Below are 11,938 nucleotides of genomic sequence, written 5' to 3' on the forward strand. Positions count from 1 at the left end.
AAACCCACCGGGGCCAGGACGCGAACCGCAGTCGACTACATGGGAGTCCAGCGACATAGCCATTACGCTAACTGCTGGTTCCCGAGAAGTGAACTTTTTTTTTGAGAGGTTTTTGCTATAGGGCACGTGTGCTCGCCAGAAAGACAGAGACAGAAAGCGAGAAATCACCCCCAGGGGGGATGGCCATGCCGCAATCCCTTCTCCTTCATTCTCCTCTCGAGATCTTGGGCACGCACGCACACGCGCCCGGCATGAGTTTAAGCCACTGGGTCCGGGACTCAAACTCCCAACAGGGCCTCGAAGCCTATTACTTCCAGGCGAAAGCAGAGGTATAGGTTCCCCAGGTCAGCCAGGTGGCATGGTGGTTAAAGTGGCTGAATCCCATATGGCCAAGTGCATGATTTGAGTACTGGACCTAGCAAGTCTGAAAATACACTGGGCGCATGTGTGAGCACGCCCAGAATCCCAGGAGGAGAGTGGAGAAGGGATTGCGGTGTGGCTGTCTTCCCTTTCCCTCTCTCTGTCTCTCTCAGGTGAGCACATGTGCCCTATGGCAAAAACCTAAAAAAAGAAAAAAATAGCATAATGAAACAATTAGGGAACTTTAAACATTGGTTGGATATTTACTGTATCTAAGGAATTACTTTCTTCTTCTTCTTTTTTTTTTTTTTTTGAGGGGTTTTTGCTTTAGGTTCCAGTCTCTACCTTCAAAGTTGGCAGTATCTACCCTCAGGCTCTCGGGACTGACCAGGTAGGGTGTCATCTCCCTGCTGAAGGCAGGGTTTGCCAGTGCTCTCACCAATTCCTTTGCTTATTCCTAAGGTCTTTATACTGTTATTTATTCCTCGCTTGACACATAACCATTTCACAATGATTATTATTATTATTTTTTTTTTTAAGAAAGATTTTTGCTGTAGGGTGCATGCTCTTGCCAGAGAGACAGAAAGCAAGAATTTACCTCTGGTGGGATGGTCATGCCACAGTCCCTTCTCCTCCATTCTCCTCTTGGGATCTTGGGCACGCACGCACACCCACTCAGTGTGAGTTTTAAGCCACCAGGTCAGAGACTCGAACTGCAGTTGACTACATGGGAGTCCAGCGACATAACCATTAGGATATGTTTTCTTTTTTTTTTTTTTGAAAGATTTTTGCTATAGGGTACATGTGATTGCTGGAGAGACAGACAGAATGGGAAAAATCACCCCCAGGGAGGCTGGTGGTGCTATTAATCCTGTCTCCTCCACCGTCCTCCCAGGATCTTAGGTATGCAAGCACACATGCCCAGTATGAATTTCAAGTGAGTTTCACGCCTCTGGGTCGGAGGGTTGGAACCGCGGTTGGCAGCGCAGGATTTCAGCAACATAACCACTACGCCATCTGCTGGTCCCTCGGCACATTGTCTAAGCCCCTGGGACCAGAATTCAAACTGCAATCTACGCCGTGGGATCTGGCTCCCTTAACTCCTAAGGCCACAGGGCCAGCCCCAATTCTGCTGGTTTAATGGAAGTAAAACAAAATATCATCTACATGCATCTGAAACAATGTGAACTCACACGTTTTGCGTGATTATTATTTCAAATACTCATTAAAATAAGACCATGAATACTAAAATTAATGTGCCACCAAAACCGGCCCCAGGCTACCAGCAGTGGCATAAGCCTCTGTACAAGAGGCTTCGAGTTTCTGTTAGCCTGAACCCTCTGGGTCTCACAGCATGTTGTGACCTGCGTGGGGAGCGGCACCCCTACCTATAGTCCACGTGGAGATGGGGCTCTGGTTCCCCAGGATCTTGGTCTGGTTCGGGTATTTCCAATTGAAGAACGCGTACTTCTTCTCAGAAGCCGTGCACGGCAAATCCACAGTGTCCCCTGCTCTGCTCAGTACGACCTCCTTCCCCTGAGCGGCCACTGGGAGTAGCGCTGAGTGGAGAAGGGCGTCAGGCGTCAGCGTTTCTTGGGGTGGGTGGCTTCCCCTTCTCCCACCAGCCCTCCTCCCAGCCCGGCTCTGGCTCCGAGCACTCACCCAGCTGCAGCACCAGGAGCAGGTGACTACGCCAGACTGGGCGGTCCATCGTGGTGGGCGGGGCAGCCCACAGAGACTGCAGGACCTGCGGGACATACTGACCGTGAGCGGGCATTTGCAGGACCGGGGCACACGGGAGTGACATGCAGTCTGCCCTCAGGACCCTTGGAGCCAGCAGTGAACTGGACTTGCACCCCCGAAGCGAACACAGAGTGCTGTGCCAAAGTGCTAGGCCTTGACCCTGAGCACCAAGGAGCCAGGACAGGAATTTTAAAACATAATTATGTATTTAACTTTTAATTTATTATTATTTGTTAACTTGCTATCTAACACATGTACTCACCAGAGAGAGACAGAGAGAGAGAGGGCAAGTGAGAAAGCAACCTGCCAGGTTCAAGACTAGTCACGTGGGAATCCAGAGTCCCAGCCACATGCCACTTGCTGGCCCGAGGACTTTTCTTTTAGATTTTTGCCACAGCTGGCCCCACTGCTGCATTCTGAACAGTACATGGGGCATGGAGAGCTTTAGGAAGCTCCGTGTGGCATCCAGAGACCAGATGCGTGGAGCAAGCAGAAGCTATAGATAGGCCCTGGAGGGAGGGCGGAATGGGGCTCTGGTGTCTTTGAAGTTCAGGCTCAGCCTACAGTGGGCGAGAGCAGGGCAGGGCCGTGACTGCCTGGGGTCAGGGTCAGCACAGTCTGGCCCCCGGCTGGCCTGACCAGATTCCGCCTGCAGACCTAATCTCCCCTGGCCGTCTTTCTGCTCCCAGCAGGCCTTGGTGCTCTGAGCACCACAGCGATCGCCCACTCTGCTCTGAACAACCTCTGCACCTGTGGATGCCCCCCGGTCTCCCCTCGGGTGTACCCCACCTCCCCGCTCTGGGGCAGTGATCGGGTTCCCATCTCTCCCACCACCTCGAGCTCCCTGAGCACAGGGACTGCGCTGGCCAGCTGGGGGACCTGGCAGGCCAGCTGGAGGAGGGCCGAGGACTCTGGCTGTTTGGTTCGCTCAGAGCAAATCAGTCAAACGGAGGAGGGGAAGTCCCGGGCTGCCTCTTTCTGTAATCGACATATTGACTTGTTTTGAACATGGGTCGTTCATGCGTGGGTAGACACCCAGCTCTGACCTCGACGACACCAAGTCATCCCAATCCGAGCTGCCTATTCTTGAGGGAGCCCTGCCAGCCGTCACCAGGTTCTGCCCTGCTCTCTACCAAGGGACCGACTGCCAGACTCCCTGGCCCTGCAGTGACCATGGGGGCTGGCTGATGAGATAGCTGTCAGAAATGGGGGGTGGTCAGAGAAAGAGGCTGGGCATTTGCCCCTACCCTCTCCCAGGCTCAGGGCATATTTTGTAGCAATAGCTGTGTCCACCCTCTCCCCACCCCACTGCAGCCCCGTCGGGTGCCCCTTAGCCACAGCCTGAGCCCTTGTGGTTTCCAGAAACACCACTTCTACCTCTTCAGGTCTCCTCCTGTGCTTGCTAGTGTCTATGTGCCTTGACAGGCTGGGTAGTTTTTTTTTTTTTTTTTTTTTTTAGAATTTTTTTTTTTTTTTTTTTTTTTTTTTGCTATAGGGCATGTGCACTCGCAGAAAGAGAGGGAAAGTGAGAAAGCAAGCTGCCAGGTCCAAGACTCAAACCAAGGTTGGCCATGTGAGTCCAGCACCCTTAACTACCTTGCCCCCAGCTGGCCCTGGCTGGTTGGTTCTGGACCCTAGCCACACTTCCGTAAGTAACTTCCTTTCCAGAGTCTCTCGAGCTATCTGAGATGGACTTTCTTTCTTTCTTTCTTCTTTCTTTAATGGTTTTGGCCATAGAGTGTGTGTGCTTGCCAGAGAGAGACAGAGAGAGAGAGACAGTGAGAGGGAAAGTGAGAAATCAACCATCCCCCAGGGGGCCAGCCATGCTGCAGTCCCATCTCTTCTGTTCTTCTCCTGGGATTTTGGCCAAGCACGCACACGCATCCAGTGTGAGTTTTGGATCCGGGATTTGAACCATATTTGGCCATGTGGGAGTCCAGTGCCTTAACCACGATGCCACCTACTGGCCCCTGGATTGTTTCTTGTTGAGCTCTAACACACAATCCATGGTAGAGATGTAGCACTTGGGGAGATGCTGAAGGTTAGTTCTCCTAAGGATACTTGGGAGAAGAATTTTAAAAATCCCTCTCCAGTTACTCCCAAAGCTTGGAAAGGCATCGCCCAGGGCCTAGCATGTGGAAGGTGCTGGGATAGATAGATGATGACTATAGATAGGTATAGATAGATGATTGGTAGATGACTGAGATAGATAGATAGATAGATAGATAGATAGATAGATAGATAGATAGATAGACAGATAGACAGATAGAGATAGAGAGATGATAGATAGATATAGATAGATGATAGATAAATATAGACAGATAGCTAGTTAGCTAGAGATAGATAGATAAATAGAGATGATAGATGATAGATAGATATAGATGATGGATGAGAGAGAGACAGACAATAGCAGCACATAGGCAGATATACAGGAGGCAGGCCAGCAGATCTGGCTTATCAGGCAGCTAGGAGGAAAGGTCAGGAGGGAGGTTTCCGGGAAAGGAGAGACCTGTCTAGGCACAGATGCAGTTGTTTACGAATTAGCTGAGTTAGAGTTAGCCCAGGGCAGGGGAAGCACTTTAAGGAAGGCTGGGGTGAGAAGCATGGGGAGGGGCAGCCTTACATCTGGGAGTGGTGCCTGCCCCAGACCCTCTGCGTTTGTTCTGGTGGCTAGGCAGAGGTGAAGGAGAGGCAGGGCCCATGTGGGAGAATACCCCGCCCTGGAGCTCCGATTCCCCTTGCCCTCTGCGCTGCCTGAGGAAGGCTACAGGTGCTCTTGGTGCCTGCCTCAGATGGTGGCCCTTTGGTTCCCCTACTCCACGACCCTGGGGTCTGTGTGGAGGCCGACTCCTGGCCTCCAGCCCCGTGCACGCTGTCTCAGCCCAGGGCTCCGCTGAGGGGAGGAGGCTGTGGGTTTCCAGCGCTGTTTGCTTTGGTGCTTTGAGCTTCCGCTGCCACCCCTGAGATGTGGCCTCTGATTCCCACATCCTCAGCGTCCCCAGTGGTGCCCTACCCCGGTACAGTAGCATCCTGTATCCTGTGTACATCGCCCCTAGAGACACCGGGAGGCCTGCTGGTCCCCCAGGTCCTGGCGCCGCCCTCCCGCCCGCCCCCTTCCTCTCGCTTGTTCCTCCGCATCTGTTCTTCCCAGCCCCTGCCTGCGGCCTTCAGCTCCCTCAGCTCCCGTCTGGGTCTCTTCCTCTGGGCCTCAGATACCAGGAGGCAATCCGGGCTCTCACGGGATTGCTCTCCTTACGGCGTCCCTGTGGCCTGGCTCCTTTCTCATCTGTCCCCCTCCAGCTGCCACTAAGCCCGGTTTCCTCTGGCCTGTAAACAAGCTCCCTGGCTTTGATGTGAAGGGGCCTGCAGAGCCCGGCCCTGAGCTGAGGGTGGATGCAGGGAGAGGCCAGGGTGGGAGGGACGGGGTGGAAACAGGGAAATGGACAGATTTCCTGGGAAACACACAGAGGCCTCGAGGGAGAAGGCACGGGAGGGAGGGAAGAGAGGAGCAGCAGCTCGTTAAAGGAACAGCGGGCGCTGCACACAGCCCCTCGCTCACCCAGTGCAGGGCGTGCAGGGGGTGCAGGGGAGGTGGAGGCAGAGAGACAGAGGCAGGACACACCCGGGCAGGAGGCCCAGACAGAGACCAGGAAAAGCAGGAGGCCCAAACGGCAACAGGCAGCCTGCAGCTCCCCCCTCATGGGCGAGAAGCGAGGTGGGAGAGGAAGAGGGCACAGCCCCCCCAAAAAAAAAATAAACTTCCTAGAGACCATGACTGCTCTGAGGGACCCTGCGGGTTCGTGGCTGCAACCTCCACCATCCTCTCCTTTGCCTCAGACACCCACATCGGGGGAGTCGGGCCCTCCCTCCTCCCCTCGCCCCCACTAAGGTCCAGGGCAGAGCCGAGCCTTCCAGCCTCGCGACCCCAAATGCCCGCTCACCGACCCACTTCTAGCACCCGGGTATCTGGGCGCCAGCTTCACCAAAGTCATTTTACTTGACAGACATTTATGGGGTGTCTACAACGTGCAAGACCCTTGGTCTACCCCTCTCTCCTCCACACCATCTCACTATTATGGCCAAGGTCAGGCCTAAGGCCGGGCTGCTTCCAGGCTATGCCTAGGCCCAGCTGGTGAGAGGAGTTTTTAGTTAAGGGTTGACCTCTTCTAGATAAGCACCCCTGAAATGAAAGAGGAAAGTCAACTCCTAAGTCTCTCTAACCCTGTCCTCAGGAGCTCTTTTATCAGATGTTGAGGGCGGCCATTTTGTAGCCACCTATAGAATCTGACACGGCACAAAAAAATTGTTCGCCAAAATGTGAGCAGCCGTGACCTCCCCATCGGCTTCTCCTCTCGGCTTCCCTCGGTGTGCCCTACAAAAGCAGGACATTCAGGAGGACTGAGCCCACTCGGAGGGAAGTCTTTGAGTTAGTGAGAGAGGGATTTTTTTTCATCCCAGAAATCTGTCCCAGGACCAGCCTACGGCCAGGAAGGCAGGGACACCTGGGGCCGCGGGGATGGCAGGCTTTAAGGCCATGAGGCCTTGGCAGAGAGGGGCTTCCCTCGGTGTGCCCTACAAAAGCAGGACATTCAGGAGGACTGAGCCCACTCGGAGGGAAGTCTTTGAGTTAGTGAGAGAGGGATTTTTTTTCATCCCAGAAATCTGTCCCAGGACCAGCCTACGGCCAGGAAGGCAGGGACACCTGGGGCCGCGGGGATGGCAGGCTTTAAGGCCATGAGGCCTTGGCAGAGAGGCAAGACCTGAAGGTGTGAAGGCCAGAGGCCGGAGTTGCAGTTGCGTAGGGCATCCCATGGTCGAGTCTCCGTCTCCCCCACGCTCAGGGAAGTCTGCAAATCCTTTTCCAACTCTCCCAGACTCCTGAGACACTTAAAACCAATTCTCTTTGCATCGGTTTTTCTAATGACATATTTACCTAAAAAATGTGTCACTTTTGGAGCATTTCGTACGTCAGAGTTCAGTTTCAACACTTGGAGAAGAGCTTCCCCGTTTGATGAATCGTGTTGAAGTTAATAACTATTTTAAAGCTACCTAAAGTAGGACGGTTTAAACACAGTATTCAAAAATCCTGAAAACGCACAAGGGTAAACAAAGACTTAAAACAAGTGCAAACATAAAAGTTAAAAGGGACTACGCGTATCATGTGTCTTACGAAACGCCTGCGAGTATGAGTTTTGGTCTGAATTTTTGGTCGTTGTGTTCTCGGGGAAATTGATTTGGGCGTAACTAGATCTCACTTCTCTTTCTCATTTTCTTGTTTTCATCCTTTTTTCCTCTATCCATTTCATTTTTATAGGTCTCCTCCTGCCTTCTTATTTATGTTAAAAAATGTTTCCCTCTCCTCCTCCCCTCTTTTTCTCCTCTTTCCCCTCTTACTTTTCTGTCCCTGCACTGCCCATGACGAGCGTGTTCGCGGCCTTGCTCAGCCGGGGATAACCTCAAGTCCCAGTTCCAGTTCTGGCCTCACAGTTGAAGCCGGCCCTGTGGCCGAGCACCCTCACTCCTGGTACTGAGAGTGGGGAAGGGGCAGAGAGGAGCAGGGCATAGCCCTGGCCTCTTGAAGCCATGGTTCCAGTGGGCGATCACTACGCAGGACAAGCCCCACGAAAAACGCAAGCGGAGGTGGTCAGGGCTGCGGGCACAGTCCCGAGTCCAGCACGTCCCAACACCTCTGCTGCCATGTTCCCCTCCACATCCAAGCCCTGGGGAAAGCGTGGAGTGCGCTGGTCCCTCTCACCTCTAGGTCTGTCGGTGTCCCCCTTCCCCTCTGCTGCTCTGCTCCTGGCACAGGTGCGTCTGTGAGGGCCGGGCGCTCTGTAACAGGGTGCCCTGTGGGTAGAGCTTTATTGCTCCTGCAGATACGCACTTAACATGCAGAGAGACAGGAAGCCCAGCAGTGAGGCTCCTCCACAGCCCAGACCTGGGCCGGCCCCCAACGTCACCATGTAGGGCTGGGGTCTCCACCTCCTGGCTCTTGGGGAAGTTGTCAAAGTGAAAATGCCAGAGTCAGAGGAAAAAGTTAAACACAACGAGCCTGAAGCCTGGCCGTCGTTGCCACTGTGGGGTAGCAAGCAGAAGATTGCACCAGATTCCTACCAAACCTGGCTGGGCTTCAGGGGAAGAAGCGGGAGGCAAGTGGAGACACGGAGAGCAGCTGTGGGCTGCCAGCTCCTCGCTCCGGGCCCTAAGGGCCTTTGTGCCAGGGCTACCTCCAGGGCTCCCTCCGGCAGATGGCCCAGTGTGGCAGAAAGGCCCAGACTGCGAGGAGACCTGAGATGCCCACCCAGAGTGACAATGGACCAGACTCTGGCCACGCCACATGGGCTTCTCTGTAGCCGGATCCCGCGTGAGCTCAGATGTGGATGCTGAGCTGCCGTGGGGCACCTCCACTCGGATGTTCGACAGGCCTGGCAACCTCACACGTCCTCACATGTCCCCACTCGTCCTCACCACCTGCATAGACTGTCTCCGGGCCCACTTCTCCAGGTGTTCAACTCGGTGAGGGCTTCACCACCACCCAAGTTGCCCAAGCCAAGTAAAAATACTGTAACTTATTTATTTATTATTTTTAATTTTGCTATAGGGCACGTGCGCTTGCCAGAGAGAGGCAGAAAGAGAGAAAGAGAAAATGAAAAATCACCCCCAGAAGAGATGGTCATGCCATAGTCCCTTATCCTCTATTCTCCTCTTGGGATTTTGGGTGTACCCTCACACATGTGTGTCTTTCTTTCTTTTTTTTTTTTTTTTGGAGAGGTTTTCACTATAGGGCGCGTGCACTCACCAGACAGACAGAGAGAGACATAGAGACAGAAAGGGAGAAATCACCCCCCAGGGGGGATGGTCATGCCACAATCCCTTCTCCATTCTCCTCTCGGGATCTTGGGCACGCATGCACACGCGCCCGGCGTGAGTTTTAAGCCACTGGGTCCGGGACACGAACCGTGGTCGACTACGTGGGAGTCCAGCAACATAGCCATTACGCTAACTGCTGGTTCCCACACGTGTGCCTTTCAAACCACCAAGTCCAGGACTTGAACCACACAGTCAACCGTGTGGGATCCAGTGGCCTTAACCACCATGCCACCAGCTGGCCCTGGCTGTAACCTTTGACTCCTCCTGTACTTATTTACCCATTCCTGTGGGCGTGACCTTTCAAGTGGCTCCAGAGTCTATCCAGGTCACTCTGTACCACTGCCGCGTTCCAACCCAAGGTGCCACTGTCATCCTCTGACTAGACCACAGCCCCTGCCTGCTCACAGATCTCCAGGCCTTGCCGTCCTGCTGTCCTCCATGTGGCCCCCGAGGGACTGTTAAAGACGCGCGTGTGGGGAGCAGACGGTGGCACAGCGGTACGAGAGGGTGCTCTGAGAGGCTGCCTGTCTCAGTCTGCTACCGCATTGCTGACAGAAATACCTGAGATGGGACGATTTATACAGACAATGGAGGTTAGTTGGCAAAACTGGAGGCTGGGAAGTCCGAAGGCATTACCAACTAGTGGAAGGCAGAGCCCGGGCAGAGCGGCGTGCAAGGCCCTCCTTTCCTCTCCTTACGTGGCCCCCAGATACAGATGGCCTGCCCTAATGCCGCTATCCCACCCTGAAGCCTACCCTGGGACCCTGCGGAGGAATTACATTTTCACTTAACAGGGCTAGCAAGTGGCATGGAGGTTGGGGCACTGGACTCCCACATGGCTGACCACGGTTTGAGTCCCAGACCTGGAAGCTTGCCTTCTCGCTTTCCATCTCTCCCTCTCTCTCTGGTCAAATTTAAAAATAATAATCGATAATACTTTAACTTTTTTTTTTTCTGGAGCCAACAGATGGCATTGTAGTTAAGGGTGCTGGACTCCCATTTATCTGACCATGGTTTGAGTCCTGGATCTGGCAGCTTGCTTTCTAACTTTCTCTCTCTCTATCTCTCTGATGAAATTAATTAATAAATTTAATTTAATTTTTAAAACAATCTTTTTTTGGGGGGGAGGTTTTCACTATAGGGCGCGTGCGCTCGCAAGACAGAGAGAGACAGAGAGACAGAAAGCGAGAAATCACCCCCCAGGGGGGATGGCCATGCCGCAATCCCTTCTCCTCCATTCTCCTCTCAGGATCTTGGGCACACACGCACATGCGCCCGGCATGAGTTTCAAGCCACCAGGTCTGGGACGCGAACTGTGGTCGACTACGTAGGAGTCCAGCGACATAACCATTACGCTAACTGCTGGTTCCCAAAATAATCTTAAAATTAAAAAAAAATAAAATTCCCCCACTTAACAGTCTTATAAGTGACAGATGAGAAAATCTGCAGTCAGGCCCCAATACATGCACCTCTGGGGGACATCCAGCCACTGTGTACCAAGACCAGGATCCAAAACGCGAACGTCTGGGGGACAAACCATTATCCAGACGGTAACACTGACCACGTGGGAAGGTTCTGCATCCGCATCCAGAGACCTCCCGAAGTGTGCCAGGCACATGTGGACTGGGGATCGGGGCCTGGCTGAGGCCGGGAGTGGATCGACAGCCTGCTGAGGGTGCCCTGTGTCTTTCACTCATGGAGGTAATAAATAAATCGTTTTATTCATTTATTTTATTTATTTATTTTTCAAGCCCCAGACCTGGTGGCTTACACGGTGGTGTGGTGGTTAAGGCACTGGACTCCCACGTGGTCTACTGCAGCTCAAGTCCTGGACCTGGCAGCTTGCCTCCTCACTTTCTTTGTCTTTCTCTTCCTCTCTCTGTCTGCCTCTTTGGTGAATGCATGTACACTATAGCAAACAAAATATCCAAGGGCAGCAGTTTTACTCCAGTTACTTTTACGATGTCATTGCGATGTCAACATGGTGACTGATGAAGGCAAATAATGACCTATGATTTTTTTGTTTGTTTGAGAGAGATTTTTTTCCCTATTGGGCACATGTGCTCACTGGAGAGACAGAGAGAGACAGAAAGCAAGAAGTCATCCCTCAGGAGAGGATGGCCATGCCACTATCCCTTTTCCTCTATTCTCCTCCCGGGATTTTGTGCATGCACACACATGCACCCGGTGTGAGTTTCAAGCCACCAGGTCTGGGATTCAAACTGCGGTCAGCCACATGCAAGTCCAGCAACTTAGCCACTGCACCACATGCTGACCCCATGACCTATAATTCTTAGGAAAATAGCTTGACCTGGAAGACCCCTGAAAAGAACCCAGGGACTCCCAAGGGTCTGGAGGCCACACTTACATTTGGAAAGTCCCTGATGTATTTGTTTTTTCTTTTTTTGTTTTCTTTCCTTTCTTTTTTTTTTTTCATTTAATTTTTTCCATAGTGCATGTGTGCTTGCCTGAGAGAGACAAAGACAGAGAAGAAGGAGAAAGCATTCCTCCATGGGGTATGATCATGTCACAATCCCTTCTCCATTTCTCCCCCCTTTCGGGATTTTGGGCATGCACGCAAACACACATAGCATGTTTCTTGAATCCGGGTCCAGGATTCAAACCACAGGGTTGGCCATGTGGGCTCTGGCTGCCTTAACCACCAGGACATGGAGTGGCCCAGATGATTTTAATTCATTCTTTCAATCTTAGCTATCTCTATAATTATCTCCAAAATTTTTCTCCATCTTCTTAGGGAAAGGACACTGGGCTTGTGCCTGAGCTCATAGATACCTATATTTAAGCTGTATTTCCCAGCTTCTCTTGCAGTGAGATGTGGCCGAGTGACGCAACTTTGGTTAAGGACCAAGTGCAACCTGGGCTGCTCCTTCAAGGAGGGCGTGTGCTATTCCACAGGCCTCCTCCTTGCAGACTGGAATGCAAACACACTCCCTCTGTTCACCGC

At 52.6% G+C, this 11,938-nt stretch overlaps 1 protein-coding gene and 1 long non-coding RNA gene across 3 annotated transcripts in view; one reads left to right on the top strand and one right to left on the bottom strand.

The window, feature by feature from the left end:
* The window catches only part of CD4 (CD4 molecule), a 32,513-nt gene extending 24,494 nt beyond the window's left edge, over positions 1 to 8,019 (bottom strand). For both annotated transcript variants that reach the window (XM_014585124.2, XM_006170798.3), the window contains exons 1-3: positions 7,859 to 8,019; positions 2,023 to 2,107; positions 1,749 to 1,919 (exon numbers count right to left, since the gene is read on the bottom strand). In XM_014585124.2, coding sequence (XP_014440610.1) covers positions 1,749 to 1,919; positions 2,023 to 2,071 — 220 coding nt within the window. In that variant the 5' untranslated portion in view covers positions 2,072 to 2,107; positions 7,859 to 8,019. The remainder of the gene's footprint in view (positions 1 to 1,748; positions 1,920 to 2,022; positions 2,108 to 7,858) is intronic.
* Positions 8,020 to 9,315: 1,296 nt separating this feature from the next.
* Positions 9,316 to 11,938, top strand: part of LOC114006577 (uncharacterized) — an 8,472-nt gene continuing 5,849 nt past the window's right edge. Inside the window, exon 1 of the long non-coding RNA XR_003548291.1 lies at positions 9,316 to 9,566. This is a non-coding gene — a long non-coding RNA (uncharacterized LOC114006577). The remainder of the gene's footprint in view (positions 9,567 to 11,938) is intronic.

This window comes from Tupaia chinensis, unplaced genomic scaffold (genome assembly GCF_000334495.1).
Source record: "Tupaia chinensis unplaced genomic scaffold, TupChi_1.0 Scaffold149011_1, whole genome shotgun sequence".
NCBI lineage: Eukaryota > Metazoa > Chordata > Mammalia > Scandentia > Tupaiidae > Tupaia > Tupaia belangeri.